Consider the following 22,491-nt stretch of genomic DNA (forward strand, 5'->3'; position numbering starts at 1 on the left):
CTTCCATCTCTTGTTCCCATCCCGCCTTTGTCCAGTTGGCCTCACCCGGGCTATAACAATGTCAGCAGCCTGAAGTCGCCCCACCCCCAGGACCAGGGACTCTGTGATTGGCAGCATTGGGAGGACTGCAGTGAATTCAGGCTGAGCAGGGAGGGCTTTTCCTGCCTCGGGTTGCCCTGTGGATCTATTGCAGGCTGCCCTTAGGTTTAACTCCTGCTCTCAGAGTCCTCCCTAGGCTTTGGTCTTACAAGTCCTCCAGGAACGCTTCAGAAACGCCAGCTGGACCTCTCTGTGTTCATCAGCCCCAGCTCAGAAAGTCTCATTTCCAGGCCATTAAACCATGACTGGTTTCAGAAGTGTATCATTTGTCCACTCACACAGTCCAAGGTGGAAGGCATGCCCTGCTGGAAACATCTCAAAGTTCTGAACTGCTTTTATATAAACTGCCCCATGAGTCCATTCCACAGTGGGCCCCATAGAATGTGCAGACCACAAGAGAGAGTCTTCTGTCTATTCTGCTGGGAGCCTTGGTTTAGAGAATTGTTTAAGCCCTCCCGCCTAGACCACAGTGACTCAGGGGAGTGTTTGCCAGCTTGACATGATCAACAGAAAACAAAAACAGCACCCTGTGTTGAGAGTCTAAGAAGCCAACACAGACCCAAGTCTGCTGCCATGACTACCTTACATGCATTTTGGAGTTCCTGGCTGCTTTCAGAGCCACCAATTAGTTCTGGCCTAATCTGGGTCCCCCAGAGCCTCTTTATTTATAGTTTCTCTGTCGAGGCCCGCCAGCACTTCCTCATTTTCTTAGAGCAGTCACAGTTGACTTCAGTTCTTAAAATGGAATCGTGGTATGCGAGCTGGAAAGAGCTTTGGGTGACATTACTCAACAGGCAAAGAGCCAGGACCAAAATTCAGGACACTGACTTAGGGATCCGTGTCCTTTCAACAGAACACCACTGTTTGATAACAGCCAGACCACACACATCCAGGGTTGTGACGACAAACATGTCCTGCCTAGCTGCAGATTGGTCGGATGCTGGGAGTCGTCGCTGTTGTTATAAGCCAGTTTAGAAAACAGAGACACAAGGCGGAAAGTTTGTGTACCACAGATGCAGGTGCAGCTGCTGCAGTTCTGAGAGGAAGAGAAAGGGAGAGTTGGGGGGAGGGGTCTTCCTTCGGAATCCCGGCCTGCAGAACTCTCAGCAACACAGACACACGGGGTGCACCCAAGGGGAACAGAGCTGGGCACCTTTACTGAGAACCACCCAGGGAACACAGGCCGAGAAGCTGAAATCTCATTTGTATTGGAAAGTCCTCCTGCAAGAGTGTTGCGGACACACTGAAGGGGGCTGAAGGGAAGAGGGGACGATGGTTCATAAAAGAAGGGATAAAGACGCATGGGCTGTGGTGACCTTCAGAAACAGGAATGAAAAGCTAGAAAAGACTGGAAATGCACACTACTGTTCCTGTTGACTGCCCGGGTATGAGGACTAATTGGGCATAGAGAACAGAAATGAGTAAGTGCCCTCCAGTGGGCACCTGGGTGTGCGTTGCACTGCAGGCTACGAGACAGGTTCACGAGGACAGAAGAAAGAGCAAAGCAGGGGTGAGGGTGGGGAATAGCACTTAGCCCCTGCCAGATGGGACAGATCTGGGCAGTGAGGTAATCATCAACCAGTATAGGGAATAGCACTTAGCCCCTGCCAGATGGGACAGATCTGGGCAGGTAGGTAATCATCAACCAGCTTAAGTCCATCCTTGGGGTATTGACCTGTATTTCAATAGGGAGGACTAGAGCCAGGGCTAGATGTCTGTAGAGTTTAAAAGACTTGGCCAACTGGGAACTGGTTGATCTGTATCTTAGGTCTGGGTCTGCCGTGTGGCTCTATAGAAGTCATTATCTCTCAAGGGGACATGCAATGATTGTCCCTGTTTGAAGCGAGGTGAACTGTGAGGTTCTGATGTCCCTGAGATCTAAGGTGATTTAGGTCAAGGACAATGATCTGTGAGGTTCTGATGTCCCTGAGATCTAAGGTGATTTAGGTCAAGGACAATGATCTGTGAGGTTCTGATGTCCCTGAGATCTAAGGTGATTTAGGTCAAGGACAATGATCTGTGAGGTTCTGATGTCCCTGAGATCTAAGGTGATTTAGGTCAAGGACAATGATCTGTGAGGTTCTGATGTCCCTGAGATCTAAGGTGATTTAGGTCAAGGACAATGACTAGGGACTTTCGGGTGCCTTTAGCAGAGGTTGTGAGGAGCAGGGCATTTTGAAAGCGGATAGTAAGATAGCTCCTTACTGAGGCTCTGCTCCTCAGCCTTGAACGGGATGAATTAGGCAAGCTCTCGCGGAGTTTAGACAGGTGATCCTTGAGTGGAGTGATCTGCATGCTTGTAGGTAGAGTCTGACCCTCGATTTTAAGAAAGGGAAGACAGATACAAAATCAAAACAGAGATAGTAGGCTTTTGTTGTGTTTGTAGCTATCAACTAAGGAGTCGGGAGGTAGCAAAAATGACTTCTAAGTAGCTGGGACAGCATGACTTGCATCCAAATGCTGCCCCCTCCAGTACCTGCCTGCCTCTTCTCCTTGAGGCATAAATTTATTACCAATGGAAATCTGGAGTTAGAAACAGATGACAAACCTAGACAATTTGCAGAGACAAATAGACATGATTTGACCTGATAGATGACTGGAGGGACCGTCCTTGTCCATCACTCAAACTCCTTTAAAACACAGCAAAAGCCAGTGAGCTGGCCTGGGCCTGTGAGACCACAGGGATGGGGAGAAGAGGGACACTTTAGAATGGGCCACACAACTGTCCAAGGTGATGCTGAATCGTGAGACCACAGGGATAGGGAGGAGAGGGACACATCAGAATAGACCACACAGCTACCCAAGGTGATGCTGACCGTGAGACCACAGGGATGGGGAGGAGAGGGACACGTTAGAATGGACCACATAGCTACCCAAGGTGATGCTGAACCGTGAGACCACAGGGATAGGGAGGAGAGGGACACGTTAGAATGGACCACACGACTGTCGAAGTGATGCTGAATCGTGAGACCACAGGGATGGGGAGGAGAGGGACACATCAGAGTAGACCACACAGCTACCCAAGGTGATGCTGAACCATGAGACCACAGGGATAGGGAGGAGAGGGACACATCAGAATAGACCACACAGCTACCCAAGGTGATGCTGAACCGTGAGACCACAGGGATAGGGAGGAGAGGGACACGTTAGAATGGACCACACAGCTACCCAAGGTGATGCTGACTGTGCCGTAAAGGCACCAATTCTGCATTTCCTAGTCGCTTTTATGTTGAAAAGTTTTACTTGGTTTTTTTGTTTGCTTTAAGAAGTGGATTTAAAAGCCAAAGAATCTTAATTTGTAAGACATTGGAGAGATACCAAGATGTTAAAAACCCGTACAGGCATAAGACATGGTATCTTTGGGTTTAAATTTTCCACCCCAAACATACCTCTGAATTTAACCACCTTTCTACGTAAATCCCCATCAGAAGCACTGTAAACCTACATGGTTAACACATGTGATTTTGGTTTTCCAGAAAATTAGATAGAACTCATTTGGGGAAAGGAGGCTGAGAAGAAAAGATATGGGAAGAAATTTCCTAGCTGGTGCTTGCTTGGCCCTACACACCTCAGGCTCCACAGACCCAGCTATAGTCTCCACTGAACAGCTCTGTCTGTATTAAGAGCTTCATTTCCTCACTGTTCCCCTGACTGAGATTAAGGCTCCCCCTTCTGGGGCTGAAAGGCTTCTCATTCAAGGGTGGAAACTTCTAGACATGGACTGGTGTTTACCACTGAAAGAAGCACACTACCCCAGTTCAGCACTATGCCACACAACCGCATTCCTGTGGGTTTCTGGGCCTGGAGCCTACATAACCCTTGAAAAGGCACAGCCAACCAGGTGCTCCAGAAGAGGCAGGCCAGCCACTCGGCACACGGACCAGCAGAGAGCTGGCATTAGAGGCGGCAGCCCCAGAAAGAAGATCAGACTTTGGTTCGCCACCTGCTCCCAAGGCCATGTCTTCACCTGTAGAATGGAACAGTAGCATTGGTCCATTGCACCATGTGGTGATTAAATGGTAAGAGTGGGGCAGGAGAGACGGTTCAGTTGGGAAAATCCTTGCCTTGTAAGCTGGGTCCCTGGCAGATGTGTAAAGATGGTGGAGGTGAGATGGTGCATGTTTGTAACCCCGGGGCTGGGCTTGTAGGGACAGGAGAATTCCCAGGACTTGCTGACCAGCCAGTCTCACCTAATTAGTGAGATCCAGACCACTGAGAGACCCTGCCTTCAAAGAAGGTGGACGGAGCTGGGTGGTGGTGGCGCACGCCTTTAATCCCAGCACTCGAGAGGCAGAGGCAGGCAGATCTCTGTGAGTTCGAGGTGAGCCTGGTTTACAAGAGCTAGTTCCAGGACACAGGGCAGGCTCCAAAGTTACAGAGAAACCCTAGCTGGAAAAAACAAAAAAACAAAAGGTGAACAGCAGACGGCAGCAGACAGCATTCCTGGATGACACCCAAGGGTGTTCTCCGACCCCCACATGCATGCAAGCATGCACACACACACACACACACACACACATGCACATATACACACAAGCATACACACACACACTAAAATAAAATAAAATAAAATAAATAACACGATTCATACTGAGTGCTTTGTACAGTGCCTGGATCCTGGCAAGGTGGGAGCAAAGGCCGTATAAAAGTCAGAAGAGTCTCAAAGGGACGGGGGCAAGCATGCTCTTCCCAAGCCTTCCCAGCCTCGAGTGCAATGGGAAGCCACTGAAACTCTCAGTGATGGAGACCCTGAGTCACTAAGCTCCATTTCCAGCTGTTCCTGTAGGGTTGCTTTAGGGGAGCTGTGTAACCTGTAAGGCCAGGTAATGATGCGTGTCCCTGTCTCTCAGCATCTGACCTAAAGCACAAACAAAAGATACCTTACCTGGGGAAATCCTTATGACCGTGGAGGTGAAAGGGCTTTCAGAAAAGCAATTTTCCACTTCGAATCTTTCGAATCTTTAAAAACATTTAACTTAATTTGGATGCAATTAAACATTTGGATTAGAAGTTTTTAATCTCCGCTGTGGTTCCCAAGCTCTCTGGTGCCACAGAATTCTCAAGTCACTTTAGGGGACTAAGACTGCTTGTTCCTGTGACTAGGGGAGGAGAATTCTACCTGAGTGGTGGCATGAATGCATTTAATCCCAGCATTCAGGGAGGCAGAGGCAGAGGGATCTCTGTGAGTTCAAGGCCAGCCTGATCTACATAAGCACATTTCAGGCTAGCCTAGGCTGAATAATGAGACCTTGTCTCTAAAAAGAAGGGGGGGCAAGTATCCAGGCTACTCACTTTTCTCAGAGCTCCCTGGGCTGTGATATGGAGAACAGGAGAGACGGCAGAGGTCTGTTGTCCAATGATAGGAAGCAATGTTTCTAACTGGAACTATGTATGTGACCGGAAGCTTCCTGTAATCATTAATAAATTAAGGCTCCAGGGTGGGAGCCTATGTCCTTTTCCCGAGTGATGTCTCCCTGTGACACCATCGGGAGCTTGCTTGGGAGCTGAGGCTGGCGGCTTGGTACCCAGCATCCTCTGGGTCTCGCTAGGGAAGAGCTTTTAAACAGAGCCACCTTTCCTCATTCATCCGTCTCTAACAGTTGATTCATGACACCAGCTGGCCACCTTGCTTGCTCAGTGGATTATCACTCCCGACTTCTCCGGGCATGGCCATATGCTGAGGCCCCTTGTATTTCCCTGTGGTTGACACACCCACCATCTCCCCTTCCACCTTGCTCAAGGCCATCAGTTGCCCACCAGGACATTCCTAAGCCTGCTACAGGCACTGAAAGTCATTTAATGCATATTTATTACAAGTCTCTGGAGTTATAGAGATGATTATATAAGTCCCTACCCTGCCCTCGGGAATCATGGAGGATTAGGAGGGCGGGGTGAGAAGCAAGCCCTCAGACCGCTGCAGGACTGCAGAATGCCACCAGAGGTGTGGTCAGGATGCCCCGGCCAGCTAACTCACCATTTTACTGAATATTCTCGGGTTTCTAACCACACCACCTATGGAAGTCCTGGTGGTATCCAGGTATATTCAGTGCTCTAGGAAATACCTATTAAATTGGAGCCTAGTCAATATTTTGACTATTGAGAACAAATAAAAACCAACATGGTTTCAAATAAAAGTAGGGCAGAGCCCACGGGACCTGCTCACGGTTTGGACATGGTTGGATACAGAAGGATGAGGTTTCAGAGTTGGGTAGCGGGCTGGATAGTAGTCTAGTCTAGAGAGGCTCATATTTGGTAAAGAGTCACAGGAAGCATCCTGGGAGAAGGCATAGCTGAGACACCAGCCAGGTCTAGCAGCTAGCTATTGCTGAAGGTGGGAAGCAGCTTTCTGGTCACTGTTGAGCCTTCAGATGGAAGATTTGCCCATGCACGGGGTCCATAGTGAAGATGAAGGAGCACGCCAACCCCCTCTAGCTCATGGGCAGGGAAAGGAAGAAGGGGTGCCGTGAGCACACACTGGGGTAACAGAGTACATAGAAGCTCCAGGCCCCTTCGTGGGCTCTTGATACCATGCTTTCCAGGTCCACAGAGGGGCCTGGGAGCTTCAGATCCAGCAGCCATCGTGAACTCGGCGTCTACAGAAGACGTGAGAAACAGTCCATGGCAAACAGCTCGGTGCGCCTAAAGTTCCAGTCACACTTGTCAGTCAAGGCAGTTTCCAGCAAGACACATCTCTAAGGGAAATGGCTTCCAGGCCAGGCTTTGGGGGAGCCAGGTGCCAAGTCCCACCCTGAAAGCGCTGGCTTCCCAGAGGCCTCCTGGAACCCACAAGATGCATTGGGTCATCCTTGGCCGGCTGTCTTTCTACTGTTAAGAGAGCCCACATCTTAGCTTGGCAGATTTAAAGATTTCTGAGCTAAAATTAAAAGGCCAACCCTGTGGAAATGGGCCCATGGCATAAAACCTTGTCCTCTGGAGGCTTCTTTCTAGATGCGAATGGCTCCTCTTCACTTCACATGTGGCTTTTGCCGAGAGCCATCTCCCTGCAGCTTAGAGGTTTCCTCTCTACACAGGCCCTGCAGAGCCGGTGCACTACTGAAGGCAGATACTGGCCCCACGTGTGTTTATCTGCTCCTGGCTTCTGCTCTCACTCCCGTTTTCTAAACTCAGCTGTCAAGCAGAAAAGGTGTTACTGGAAATAATAGCTTTATAATCTTGGGGAACGTCTGGCCCGTTCAGATATGTTTTTTCCTCCTTTTGCGGTCTTCATCTTGCAGACCTGCCATTGTATAGATCGCAGACTGATGACTTGGAGAGATGGTGTTTGCTTGTTTAATTTCTGAGTACCTTGTTTTAGGATCACAGAAAGATTGAAAGGAAAACCCAGGGGTTCCCATGTACCCGCCATCCCTAGGCACAGCCTTCCGTCATCCCCATGCCTACCAGAGTAAGCATGTCTATTAGGACATGTGTTGACACACTGTCAGAGTTCATGGCCACTCGAGATTAGAGGCCCTGCAGTCTTGGACAAATAGCCAAAGATATAATAGATATCTATTATCACCCAGCAGGTTTTCATGGCCCTGAAGATTTCCCACACTCTGCCTGTCTTGCTCACCCTCCCTTAGCTAGAGTGAGGTAGATTTTATGAAGGTGTTAGCTGACAGCGTGTGATAGTGAGGAACTCCCAGGGCCACACCAATGTAATCACTTTCCTTAAGTATCTCTATCTTGTGGGCCATTGGCTCTGTCACCAGGCCACTGAGCTCTGAAATTTGTCCTGCTACTCCCTCTTCAAAGTGACTGCTTTTGCTCATGTTGCTAGCAGACCAGAGTCCCCCGCATTTCCTAGGCTGCCACCCTCACCCCGGTTGTCCTTGTGCCTTTTCAGCCAGTGGCACAGAGGGGGCTGGATCCACGACTCGTGGCCCATGGAACTTACCACCTTGGCCACCTCTGTTACGTTTTATTTATAAAGTCACACTCGACACCTTCCCTTTCTGTTTTGTGAAGCCCATACAGAGGATAAAATATGGAAATTAAGTAGGCAGGAGGCTGAGCAAAGAGCCCAAATCAGGGGCTCAGTTGAGAGATGAACATCCCCCAGCTCGCAGCAGGCGGTCTGACGTGAGTGGATTCTTAGGATGACACGGAATAGTCGGTCTGCATAGAAGATCAGCTAACGAGTAGGAGATCACACTTTGCTGTCTCTGCCAGAGGAAGAACAGATCGAAATGCATTGCAGACTTTGTGTGAAGTTCCCAAAAGGAGAAGCCATAGGCTTGTGCTTAGGCATAGGGGAGTAATGGCATCCAGCGCCCAAACCTAGCTTGCTGCCATCATGAAGGACCACAGGCAGCATACATGCTAGGAGATGAAGGATGTCCGAAGGCCCGGCCTCAGGGCTAATCACTCTGATGCTGGCCTGGCTGCCCCTGCACATAGTCTCCCATCTCTGTGTGCCTTGTTTTGTATGTCTTCGAGAAAGAATAGTGACATCACTTTCCTGATAGGAATAAATTGGTGTCTGTGATAAGTTTATGTCAAGTGTTTCTAACCGAGATGGGAGAACAAAGGATTGTCCCTCTGTCCTGCCCTAGACCCATTATGGTTCTCTCTGGAACCACTCGCTGTATCAGGAGGCCACCCACTGACGTACCCAGCCCCAACCCAGCCAAGTCCTTGTCACCGGATGATGTTGGCACCGTTTAAGGGAAAATTGTTCTGTGAACACAAAGAGTTGAGTTTTTACTTCTGAGTCTGAGAATGTGTGCTACTGTTTCTTTAAGTAACCATTTGAGGGGAATTCACAGCTGGTGTTTCCAAACACCTGCGGTCTGTTGGAAGCATGATTATGTTCCTGAAATGTATCAATGTTAATAAGTACCTCTCTGAGCAGTCTATTTGGAAATAACATAATATGATATTGTTTTTGCTATATTATTGGAGCATTGTGGGAGGGAGGGGCTCCCTCATTTAAGCAGATATTTTATTAATTAAATTCCACTTTTCTTTTCTCTGCCTCTCATTTCAGAACGGTTTGACCACCACTGTCCCTGGGTAGGCAACTGTGTGGGGAAAAGAAACTACAGATTTTTTTATATGTTTATTTTATCCCTGTCTTTTCTGACAGTCTTTATATTTGCATTCGTTATCGCCCACGTCATTCTTCGTAAGTATGCTGCCAAAATCAGATTCCGTATGTAACCATTTGCCTGACTCCGGCTTTTCTGAGTTGATTTTGATTTATAATTTTTGATCATTTCTCGCTTTCTCTTCAATCTCTTTCCCCATCCCCCTCCTCATTTCCAGCCTGCCCACTCCGATTTTCACTTTGCCCATCTCTCCTCAGCCCTCCCTCTTTCCTCAACCCCATCCCTCAAATGGCAGTCTCCAGGTGACCCCTGGACCACTTGGACTAACAGGACTTTCCCCTTGACATGCATGCCCTCTCAAACCTCAGTGATGTCTGCTGGGGATCCCCCATAAGGTTCACCCCTCCATTTTGCACAAGGAACTACAAGCATGATGACAACCATTGAATACTGAGTCTATTTCCCTTATCTACTGACCCATGGTTTGAATATATACATCCCCAGACGAAGAATATGGCTGGGGACATATACTGGGTTTTTCATATGCACTCAATGAGATACTCAATTCTCTTCAAGAATATGAACAAACAACCTCTGACATAGAAAGTGAGGTTTGAGTGTAAATAATTTTAATATATTTGCATAAGAAATCAGCATTTTTTTCCCATCGCCATTCTGAACCTTCATACTGCGTTTCTTTTGTCTCTTAGTCACTCACTTTCCCACAATGGGAAATGATGAGAAAGGAGCTAATTGGCTTTGAACCACAAACCTTAAGCCTTTAAACTTTATTGGCGTGTCACTGCCCACATTAAGAGAGCAGCTCTGCCTTTCACCCGGTCCTGAAGCATACAGGCCCATTAGCAAGCACAAGCCTCACTCTGGTGTGCCTCTGGAAGTTTCTAAGCAGAAAGGCTTCACTTTCCTCTCCTGCCAGCATGGATCTCATGAATGGAGCAGGATTAGGCCCCTTTCCCACTTGTTCTGTTCCAGGGGCTTCGTCCCTGTGGGACTGGGGAAGAAGAATAGAGAAGGGCTTCCATTGGTCTCTGCTCCCTTTGGTCTCCACTGCTCCCTGCTCCCATTGGTTTCCATAAGTGTCAGTCAAGGATGGCCGCTCCATCAGCTACCATAAGGCTGACAGTGCTCTATACTGCATCGTCTTTGGTTACGATTCTTTTTTGTCCCAGTACGCACAAATCAGGAATACACGCCTGAAAGTCTTGAGTTAGTGAGTTCATGAAAAATGACTAGTCCCCACCAGAGTCCTCTTCCACCTTGGCGCTGGTGCCAACGTGTCTTTGCAGAGACCCTTTTGCTTGGGGTTTTCTGAATCCCAAAATGGCAGAAGTGGAGCCAGGAGCCAGTCTTTGGATTCACGCACAAGAGCAGCGAAGAGAAAGCCGAGAGTGTTAGGCGCTGTTCTGAAAGAAGCAGTCATTCACACGGACAGGGAGAGCACACGTGTGACGCTCAGAAGTAGTGGTTTAGCCATATGTGTGTGTGTGTGTGTATATATATATATATATATATATATATATATATATATTAATTTATAAACTTTCTTATAAAAGAAAGAGCCCTTGCAAATAAATTAAAAACACCACACACCCAATTTTAACCAGACGCTAAGTCTGTACAGCACCGCGAATTTCTTCATGTTCAAATCAACATGGCGTAAAATCTACCATCCTTCCAGAAATTTCTAAATGTTTTCATTTCACACCATCGGATTATATTCCTAGCTTCCGTCCTGCATCCTAGAGCTTTAGGGTTCATTTTCACTTGCTCAGTTGTCCGTATAAATGCCAGGAAAACGTGTGCACGCACAGTACAATTCATCACACTGTCCTTCATGCTCAGAGTCCTCACAAGCTCTCTCAGTCAGACCTGTTCACCTGTCTTCATGTACCCACACGTTCTCTCTCTCTCTCTCTCTCTCTCTCTCTCTCTCTCACACACACACACACACACACACACACACACACACACACAGAAGTCTGCTGCCTTCCCAGGCTTAGAACAGTGCTCATCCCCATTCACCAATGTATAAGTTTCATTTACCCTGGTTCCTACACGGTGGGGTCTATTTTAGTCTCCTTTTGTCCTGAGGTTGCCTTTGCTAGTGACCTGCAACTTGTCATTCACCGACTGCACCCTGCTGGATGTGAGGAGAGGCAAGAAGCTTTAAACACCTGTCTTCCCATATTAGTAATCAATGCAGTCCCTCTTGAGCCACCCTCCCCACCACCTAGCCATCCTCGTGCCTCCACGGTGAGCAGTAGGCCCACAGGGAGGGAGTCCCTGGAGGAGAAATATGAAGTGGAACAAAGCTCCCTCTTTACCTTCACATAGTGGGACATGGGTTGACAGTCACACAGAAAGACCTAGGACACTGCCCCTCACTCATCCCAGCCTACAGCTGGTTAATTGGCATCAAGAAGCAACGGTCGCCACACTAGATTAACAATTTGCATTCTGTGGCCCAGGCTTGTGTCACTTGAAGCACAGTGGCTTCAGTCAGAAGGGCCCAGAATCATCCCCAAGATAGCATTGACAAGACTTCCGCCTCAGACGTTGGGCTGAAGAGATTTTTCAGTGATAAAGGGCGCTTGCTGTGCTTCCAAAGGACTCCGGTTGGTTCCTAGCACCCACACTGAGCAACAGTATATAACTCTAGTTCCAAAGGATCCAACTCCCTCTTCTAACCTCCACAGGCATCCACACATGTATCATACACACACACACACACACACACACGAATAAAAATAAATCTTTAACATTGGTTTAAAATGTGATGGTAAGATATAAAACAATTCCTGTCCTCATCAGATAAAGCTGAACTCAAACCCCTCAGTGTTTTCTTGCAGGACTCGATCACAGGACAAGGAAACACCTTCACCCAAAAGAGTCAGGGAATGAACCTTAGCTTCGTTTACTCTGTGTACAAGAAGGAAGACTGTGGGTAGCCAAGTCCCTAAGACCTCTGCTGCCAAATGTTAACAGCTGTGGGCAAAACAGAAGGGATTATGTAGGATTCTGTTTTCCTGTTAAAATGAGGAAAACAAAAGAGCAATCAAAGCTATAATTTATGGAAAAATATACAGACATACATCTGCTTTCATTGGAAAAAAAATGTCCTGCAGATGTTGGTTCTAATTATGAATCTGCCATCTTCTTGAATGGCTTCAGTGAAATCACGATCTCCCGATCAATAAGCTGAGTGTCCTAACACCAAAGATGATCGTTTAATTGATATCTAGACACCTATTATTCTTATATAGATGAGAACATTGAGCACGGGCAGGCATGAATGTCTGGATACTAAATGTTGGCTTCATTCCCACAGGTTCACAGCAAACGGGATTCCTCAATGCCCTTAAGGACAGTCCAGCGAGATATCCTTTCTGGTGGCTCTGTGGGGACCTTGCTTGTGGATTCAGTATTTCACTAACCCCTACACTCTTACCTCTTTATCACCCTGGCTTTGGCTTTTCTTCTCATAAATCTCCTTCTTATTCATTCTGTAAGGCATTGGGAGCCTCATGATAAATGGCATCTGAACATAGCGTCTCCAGACACTCGTGCAGCCCTGTCTAAACTGAAGAGCTCTTTAGCTAGATAGCTATAGACAGAGTCTTGTCGGCCGCTCCCTGCCCTGGAAGCCAGCTGTGATTGGTGCTCCATCAGGTGAGGCTGAGGAGAAGCAGAGCTGTGAGCTCGCCTAAGTTCACTGTGATTGGCAGGTGCTGCTCGCCAGAGAGGGGTGTCTGTTTGGAGCAGGAGGCAGTGGCTGAGGCTCCTGGGCCACTTGAGAGACTTGATGGGGTACCTTGCAGCAGTCTCCCGCAAGTGCAGTGACCTATACTGTCTCTAGACATAGAACTCTCTTCCACAAACTTGAAAGGTCAGACTCAAGCCATTTAGACCAGCAGGGACCACTTTCCACCCTATACATACTCCCAAGCAGTGTGTATATCTAAGTACCATGGTATTTTGAATCTTTTTTTTAAGATTTTATTTATTTATGATGTCCATGGTGTTTGCTTGCATGTTTGCCCACAGGCCAGAGATGGTTGTGAGCCACCATGTGGTAGCTGGGAATTGAACTCAGGACCTCTGGATGAGCAGCCAGTGCTCTTAACCTCTGAGCCATCTCTCCAGCCCGGTATTTTGAATCTTAAAAGAAAAAGTGTCTGCTCATTAAGTGCTGAATAGGCTTCTGCTGGATTGCTGTGGCATCAAAATGGACCTGCTGACCGGGCTCCTCAAGACCCTTTCCCCTTCTGGGTAAATTGCATTTGAACTCTTCATTTTTCTCTTGAGTGATTTTTCAGAGGTGGTAGAGGACACTACCACATATGTAAACATGCTTTCTAAAGTAAAGGCACCCATGCCGTTGAGCCCTGGGCTGTGGACAAATGCAGTAGTGGGGATATTTAGATAGATCTGTAAACTGTGTGCGTGTGTGTGTGTGTGTGTGTGTGTGTGTGTGTGTGTGTGTGTGGTTACCAGGGCATCTTCAGTCACCAGCTGATAACTCATTGGTGAGTTCTGTATAGTGGAAGAAGACTGGAGCCATCCAGATAATGAGCAAAGGGGAGGGGGGGGTGAAGAATAAATTCCACGTGTCCTATCTCCTATTAGTGATCCAGAAAACTGGAGTTAGCAAGAAGAAAGGATGGTTCATGGAATCCAGTGCTCACCTGAGCTACTAAGAACAGGTTCAAGGAGAAATGGCATCCTTTGTTCTACTCCCCAATACCACCAGGGTGACCAGATCCCCTACAGCCATTGCCTCTATGACCGCCTGCTCTGGTGGATCTTAAGTGAAGCTCACCTGTGTCTTTCACAGCATCAGCCCTGCCTTATGGCATTGGTCCTCACCTTTCCTAACGCTGTGACCCTTTAATACAGTTCCTCATGCTGTAGTGACCCCCAACCATAAAATTATTTCCTTGCTACTTCATAACTGTAATTTTGCTACTGTTATAAATCACAATGTAAATATGTGAGATGAAGGACATCTGATGTACGACCCCCAAAGGGGTCATGACCCATAGATTGAGAACTGCTGTCTTACAAACCCCAGCCCTAAGTCTGGACACCAGCACACAGTGGGTGAATCTGACCTGTAATACTGCCTGCTTACAGAGCTTTGACTGACCGCAGCGCTGCCTGTAGTTCCCCCTTTCTAGATCTGCAGGCTTCAGAACAGGGCTCTGTTACAAAATGCTTGGCCAAACAGCTCAGGCTTATTACTAGCTAGCCCTTACTTCTAAATTAACCCATTTCTTCTCATCTATGTCTTGCCACATGCCTCCTGGCTTTACCTGTGCTCTAATACACCTTGCTCCTCCAGCGGCTGGCTGGCGTCTCCCCTGACTCTGCCCTTCTCTCTCCCTGTACCTGTATTCAGTGTGCCTTTCCTGCCTACCTATATTCTGCCTTGCTATAGGCCAAAACAGATTTTATTATCAGCCAATGAGAGCAGCATTTATTCACGGTGTACAGAAGGATTAGCCCACAGCAATTCAGAAGGGCCTGGTCTGTGGTGACAAGTCAACACACGACACATGCCTACTGTTCTCTTCCTCTGTGAACATCTGCAGATCTGGGTGCTTAAGGCCATAGACTGTGCTCTGGCAGGGCAAGGCACAGCATGGTGGGAAAAGCATCGCAGTGGGATTCATGACCTGAGGATGGTGAGAGCAAGGAGGGAAACAGTGGTGATTCTGAGGAGGTGTTTTTACATTTCCCATCTCTGTGACAAAGTAGCTCCTCGTGGTAAAGTTCACTGAGAAAGGAGTTTGTGGTCGAGTCTCACCTTGGCTGAACAGGAAACAAAACCAGGACCAGAAGCAGAGCCCTGTCCTTCAATCCTGTCCCCAGTGGCCTATGCCTTCCATTTAAGCCTCAGGTTCCCCAAGTTCTCAAACCTCCCCAAAGGGTGTCACCAACTAGAAATCAAGCTGTAAGGGACATTTCACATTCAAAGCACAGGAGAAGATTGTGCCAGGGTGCTGTGGACACAGAGGGTTGCAGGAGACAAGGGAGATACTAACACTGGGTAGATTGAAGAGAAATGGTGAGTTCTGGGTTGTTTATAAAGAGAATCTCAGATATTGATTTCTCTATCTATCTATCTATCTATCTCTTTACACACACGCGTCACCCCACTGTAACTTCAGGGTCCTCTTTTGTTACCTGCAGGTCCAACAGAAGGAGGGAAACCTGTAAAAACTCACAGAAAATACCACCGGTCAGGCCTACCAGGGAACCACGTGGTAACACTCCTCCCAGACTCCCATTGTGCGCAAAGGCAGAAAGCCTCAGGAGCAAGTGCAGGGAGACCAGGATGCCCTGGGAATCCTTGAGGAAGCCCCCAGAAAGGGGACCCTGTCATTCACAGTCATGTCAATGTAACATGGCATTAATGTTCCATTAAAGGGATTACAGTCCTTTTTAATCATGGCTTATTATTCAGCGCTCCCAAAATGAAAAGGATTTCCTGTGGTTGGTAAAGCAAATGGCAATTGATTCGGCTTTCCCCTAGAAAGCCTCTTTGTCTCCAATTTGCATTCATTGCGATGCTTACCCACCTGGGAGGCACCCACAGACTAATGGGCATTGGTCTATTTTAATAGAATTTACTAGAAGGTTGTCAGAAAGGGGGGGCCACCGTGTAGCAGAGTGGGAAAATACTGAAGGCAGCATAGGCTTTTGATAGCCCATCCATGCTGATAGGAGTTGATGTCCAAAAGACTACAAGAAAATAGAGACAGCTATCCTAGTGCTGCCTATGGCTGCCCCTGTGCCAGGAAGTCAAGTGACATCCCTGGTGGCACCTAAGCAAGAACCACATTCTCTCCACCACCCCTGCCCAGCCAATGGAGCAGACGGGGCCTGAAGCTTAAGACCCCGGTTACGTTGCATGGCATCACAATGTTGAGTTGATTAATGTTGAAGTTCTAAAATAATTCCAAAAGAAATATGACAGGAAGAAAGTGAGGATTTCCCTGGCCCTCCCTTGTATGGGACTCCTTGTCAGTTTTCATATGTCCGTCCAGAAAGTCTTCATGACATTGGAATACACACTTGTGTGTGGCTAAAGGGTTGCTGTGTCTTACAAGGACACTGCTCTTTGCGTTGTTCCTTGATTTTGTTTCGAAACATTACCTGGAGGTAAATCTACCTCATTCTCTTTTAACTACTTTCTAACCCCAGAGTCTGTATAGCCAGGTGTTCTTTGGGTGAGCATTTGCACTTCTTGCTTTATCTTCTGTTCCAGTGGTGAGGTTGTAGAGCCCAGTGCAGGGGCACATACCTATAATCCCAACAGTCGGGAGGTTGAGGTTAAGGATGCTCGATGACCATAGCAGGCTGCATACAGAGGAGGGAGGAGAATGGAACTGGTGTCCAGTGGGTAAATTGACAGTAACATGGTTTTTACCTAAAGGGTCCACAAAAGCATCTCGGGAATGCCTCAGAATCAAGCATCTGTTCCCCTACTACTAACTGTGAATTTTACCCCATCCTTGTGCTGTGAGCCATGTCGGAACATGTCCTATCCCATTACAGTCCCTTGCTCTGATGACTAGAAACACCTCCCCATGCCCTCAGCCCATGGTGGTCTCCCATTGTTCTTGTGCACCTTGTCACCTAAATGACCTTTAGAGCCCATCTGTCAGAGTCTGTTTCTTTTTTTCTTTTTCTTTTTCTTTCTTTTTTTTTTTTTTTTTTTTGGTTTTTCGAGACAGGGTTTCTCTGTAGCTTTGGAGCCTGTCCTGGAACTAGCTCTTGTAGACCAGGCTGGCCTACGAACTCACAAAGATCCGCCTGCCTCTGCCTCCTGAGTGCTGGGATTAAAGGCGTGCGCCACACTGCCCAGCCCTCAGAGTCTGTTTCTTAAAGGCTCTAGTTGGGAGTTTGGTTGAGCTCCTGGTCACTTCCGCTGTGAATCTGGAACCTCCACACGCAGGCGAGAAAGGTTTGAGATCAGGGCTGTGGTCAGATGAACCTGTGACAGAGAACTGTCACTTCCCCTTCTTACGGGGTCAGTCATTCATGCAAACTGCCTCCGTCATGGGTGCTATTCTGCCTCTAGGTAGAGTTATCCATCTGATGGGTGATGAAGGAGCCATTCCTGCCAGGTGCACGTGCTTCAGGATAGTCTGCCAGGCAGACACAGCCACGGGCCACCTCCACGGTCTCTTGCATCTAAAATGGTAGACACCCCTGCACAGTCTCTCTAATGAAAACTATGGGGTTCATACTTGAAGCCCCACCAAGAGGTGGCCCAGGGCCTTGGAAATGACAGAAAAGACAGGCCCCATGCAGAGCCCCTAAATGTGATTCCTTCCTGGCCCTTCAGAAAACCTGGTTAGTAAGGAAACCCAGAAGCACACATTCACACTCAACCACAAAGTAACAGCCAGGCCCATCTCAGTCTCGCCACGGAACACGGAGCCTGCGAACCTTGTGCTGCTGCCTCCGCTTGGGGTCTTAGGAAGGAATATGTGTTCCCCAGAAGTCCACGGACGCGGCTCGATTCTGCTCCGCTGGGGCTTGTTATCTGAGCCCTTAAAAGTGACTTGGTCTCTGGGCTTCTGCTTCCTGCCTGGAATAAAGGGATTAGAAAAAGTCAGGGCAGCTTGACTCAGGGATGACTCCGGACTTCTGTGTCTCCATGGTGCAGAGCACTTCAGGGGAGTTTTCTTTTAAATTACTGAGATTATAAGAAAAATCGTTTTTCTGGGCCTCTTTGTGAGGAAAGATCAGATGCTGAAGGCAGAGCTCGATGGTCTCCCACTGTTTATGATTATCCCCGGCCTGAAGCATCCTTAGCCACTTTCCCTGGCTCTCACCCAAGTTTCTGTGTTACTTCTCCCCTCGTCCATTTCCCCCCTTCCCTCCCCCCTCACCCCTCCTCCTCTGCAAGCAGAGCCCGGTCCCTGGAACACCGAGCTGGTGCCCGCCCAGCCTACTCTCTGAGTTCACGGGGAGGGCTCTGCAGGGAGTCTGTAGGCCAGCACTTTGAACATCACACTTAGTGCAGACTCTTAGAGTTTAAGGGAATCCACAGCTAGCCTCTGGCCCAAAAGGAGCTGCCTGTTTTATTGGCCGCTGGGTTAGACAGATAGAGGCTGGCAGTGGAAATGATTCTCACCCGAAGCCATCCCTGATTCAGTCAGCAAACATCCAACATCTTATTAAATTGACTCTCAGTGGAATTTGTTTCTTCTCATTTTTATTTTTAAAAAATGGGCCAAGACGTTTTGCAACTTTGAAGAGAATAGCACTTCCTGATCTTGTTACTGGACATATATTTTGACCGTCAAGCTGCTGGGCTAGTTGTTGGAATGCCTGTACCTGAACCTGAGCTCAGGTATGAGGAGAAGTTTTCCTTCGGTTTCCACAGATGCCCGGGCTCTTACAAACAGGGTCCTTATCTCCCTGAACTGGAATGAGGTCAGCCAAGGACCACTGACCTTCAGCGAGAATTGGGAAAAGAAGCAGCTGAAGAGTCTTGTACTGGCTGGGCATTCAACCCTCAGCTGTGCTATCATTGTTCTTAGGGTCTCTTGTAACCAAGGCTGGCCTCTCACCCTGTAACCAAGGATTACCTTGAACTTCTGATCCCCCTGCATCCACCTTTGGATGTACAGAACTGTCATAGGCGTGTACCACCTTGCCTGGTTTTCTGCAATTCCAGAGATTGAATGAAGGGCATTGTGCAGGCTAGGCAAGCACTCTACCCCCGAGCTACTCCCCCAGCTCAGCTCTGTTTCTCTAGCAAATTGCTTCCTTGCTTCCAGCCTTGGTATCCTCATTTGTTAAATGGGTGTGGTATTTGTCAGTGAACTACGCTCAGGACTGAGTCAGTTCCTGTCTCCAGTGATGCAGCCATTGTTCCACAAAAGCTTGCCTGTACCTCAAGATACATAGTCTTAGGCAGCATTATCAGCTGCGTGGGAGAGCCAAAGTACCTCGCTTTGTCCCTTGGCAACATGTCATTTTGTGACAGCTCAAAGCTCACAGAAGCACTGTGTTCTATCAACCAGTGAAGAAATGGCTTCTGACTCATGGAACAGAGTCATATAAAAGTTACATTTTTATAGGCTAGGGAGATGGCAAAATGCTCGCCATGGTAGCTTGAGAACCTGAGTTCAATCCCAGAATCCATGCATAGAGGCTGGCACAGTGGTGTGTACTTGTAATCCTGGAACGGTGGAGACAGAGACAGGCAGATTCCTAAGGCTCGATAAACACCCAGCCTAGCCTGCTTAGCAAGCTTCAGGCCTGTGAGAAACCCTGACTCAAAAGAAATTTTAGAGGTGAATGGCACAGAATAACTCCCAAAGTTGGACTCTGACTTCTAAAGGCACATAGGTGTACACATAGAAACACACACATGCACAGAAACTCAGAGAAATATACGTCTATACACACAGAGAAACTATGCACACAAACACACATAAGCACATACACACACTACCACCATTTTTGTCGTTTCTGTAAGCACCTTCAATTCCTCGCCCACCAATCACACTGCCTCCTAATGGAAGCAGTTAGTAATGCAGGTCCCACTGCAAATGGGGTCCCCAGGCACCCACAGCCCACTCACCTGCTTCAACTCTGTCCTACTTTCATGTGGCAGTTTTTGTGGTTCATGTTTGAGCCTTCCTTCTATGTTGATTTCCCCATCATTCTGTCTGGGCTGTAAACGGCTGGTGATGGACAGGTGTCTCTGAGATTGATGCTGGGCTCCCATCTTTATTCTCTTTTCTCCCCCAGGCCGCATCTTTCCCCCAGCTACAGTGTCACTTCATCTCAAAGTCTCTGATCTTGTCCCTTAGCTGCATAGAGTTCTAACTAGTGCCACTGCCTCTGGCTCAGGCTCCTTCCCTTGACTTAGCCTCCTCTCTGGTCCCCTAATCTTGCCTTCCTGAACTCCACCTCTGCTTTGTAGCCAGGGTGGGACATGAGGTTTTCCTGAGTTATCTCCTAGCCCTGATAGGTAGGAAAAGAAATGACATGTGGATGCCCTGGCCACTGGGATACATGAGCCATTGTTCCACACACACATAAAGCTCCACCACAGCTGTTTCCTGGAGGAAGCAGAGGGCTTCTGTGGCCCTGGCGAGGACTTTCTTCCTTCTGTTTCTCTTGTCCTTTAGACCCTCCCCCAACACCTGTTTCTCTAAAAGTGGATGTTGTGACTTCCTATGTTAGTGACTGTCTGTTCTCCTTTTCCCATTTGATGTGAGACTCATGTCCCAAACAAGGGCATCCGTCATCACACGAAGGCACCGGGTAATATATTCAGCTCTGTTCTCGGAGGTGAATTATTTTCAACCCGGAGACATCAATGGTGACACAGCACAGCCTGATCTATGTCCCTCCATCCGTGATTACATAAGGAAAGCACAAGGTTTCTTTACTTTCCCCAGTCCGTAATTCATTGCTAGGAGGAAGCAAGATGTATATTTAAGCCCCAGATCTGCCTCAAAATGAATTGGTTTTTCCTGAGAAACATCTGTATCTTGTAAATAGACTCTTATAAACATCTGTGGGATGGGAAAATTCTCTCATCCTTTCAAATCGCTGCCTTCTTGGTTGATCAATGCCAGCTGGTGATGAAGGCCATACTGTTCCTTCCTTGGAGGTGACACATCACGTTGAGTGCCTGGCTTTCGCGCACTGTCCTCTCCCAGCCCCTAGCACAGTGTCCTGGGCCAGGGATTAGCTGTGGAGCTGGGCAGGGGTCTCTAAGAAGGAGCGCCCCAGCCCAATTCCACACTTAAGACTCACCCCCCAGTTCATAGGCGTTAGCGCTTCTGACCTGCTTCATCAGTGGCACGAGACCAGACCGCCCACAGAAGCAGGAGCTTCTAAATCTCAGAAGCCATCCTATGTGTTGGTGGGTGGGTGAGGTGCTTACTGGAAAGAAAGTCCTCAGTATTTAGAAGCTAAAACCAGAGGGACAGTTAATATTTAGTCCTTTCATTGAAGGTCTGACCTACTGTTAGCTTCCATCCATCCTAGGTTGCAAGTCAGAGATGGTGAAGGTCAAAGGGGAAATTGCCCACTCTGAAGAGGGGAGTGATCCCCAGAGAGTGAGCAGCCATTCCAGAGCTGTGGCTGCCCCTCTGACTGGGGGAGGAGGTGGCAGAAGGTCTGAGGATGGCCACTGGCCTGAAGGAGGGAGGTTCTGGTTAGAGACTGGGACAGGACAGGAGACTAGAACTGAGCCCAGAACCCACCTGTGGGGTTTCAGCCCCTTCGCCTCCTGCCACCCCGCCTGTCTGGGAGACACGGGAATCCTTCTCCTTCTGTCGGTGTCCTTGACTCACCCACTGTGCTGGAGGCTGTGGTGTGCTTCTTCTCTGTCTGGTCCATCATTGGCCTCTCGGGCTTCCACACGTACTTGATCAGCTCCAACCAGACAACAAATGAAGACGTAAGTTCCTGACCATAGCACATGGGTGTCTGCGTGGTGTCTGCGTGGTGTCTGTGTGGTGTCTGCGTGGTGTCTGCGTGGTGTCTGTATGGTGTCTGCATGGTATCTGCATGGTGTCTGTATGATGTCTGCATGGTGTCTGCATGCCTCGGAGGAGGGAGGGGAAGGGAGAAATCGGGGTCACCTTTTCCCCTACGTCCCATCCAGCTGTGAGAACCTTGGGGACAGAGGAGGATGTGGAAGCCCTGTCAGGGTCCTACATGAATGTGTGGGGTATCCCTGCATCCTCCTACATTCTACCATGATGCCAGGCCTGGCCTAAGACAAGCCAAGTGACACCCAGTTCTGACCTGGAGAAGCCTCTTCAAATCCTCTTCAACCATTTTGGAGGCAGCTTGTCACGCTTCCCCAACCAAAGACACACCATGGCAGGCTGGCATCTTGGGGTCCAATGGCTTCTGGAGGAAATTGTCCTGACCCAATGTTGAACTTTGAGTCCTGGAGTGTCTTCCTACGCATAATGCAGGGGGAGGAGGGGGATGGGAAACATGTTGGAAACCCCTCCCAGCAAGTATCGTTCGCACCTGCTCTTCACACCGAGATTTCGTCTGTCTATGCATGTTAAATGTTTCCGAGCAGATCCAATTTCCTTAAATGAAAGCTGAGGAAAATAAATGATAAATAAATGAGATAAGGAACTGCTAAAACAGCGCATTCAACTTGGTAACTATGACTCCTGGAATCTGCAAGACGAACAGTTTTAACAAGAGGCTGCATTCCCAATCTCAAGTGGCAGTTAAGGAACCCGAGTTAATTTGTTTCGGTTAGCATTCACTTAATTACAACTTAGGGATAGGAAGGCCGGGCTCAATGGAT

At 48.2% G+C, this 22,491-nt stretch overlaps 1 protein-coding gene across 2 annotated transcripts in view; it reads left to right on the forward strand.

Moving 5' to 3' along the window:
- Zdhhc14 (zinc finger DHHC-type palmitoyltransferase 14) overlaps window positions 1-22,491 on the forward strand; it is a 250,131-nt gene that overhangs the window by 199,470 nt on the left and 28,170 nt on the right. For both annotated transcript variants that reach the window (XM_041680035.1, XM_041680036.1), the window contains exons 4-6: window positions 9,092-9,229; window positions 12,502-12,550; window positions 21,513-21,615. In XM_041680035.1, coding sequence (XP_041535969.1) covers window positions 9,092-9,229; window positions 12,502-12,550; window positions 21,513-21,615 — 290 coding nt within the window. The remainder of the gene's footprint in view (window positions 1-9,091; window positions 9,230-12,501; window positions 12,551-21,512; window positions 21,616-22,491) is intronic.

The sequence above is a fragment of the Microtus oregoni genome, unplaced genomic scaffold (genome assembly GCF_018167655.1).
Source record: "Microtus oregoni isolate MIOR12 unplaced genomic scaffold, Mior012 000033F_ref0000390, whole genome shotgun sequence".
Classification (NCBI taxonomy): domain Eukaryota; kingdom Metazoa; phylum Chordata; class Mammalia; order Rodentia; family Cricetidae; genus Microtus; species Microtus oregoni.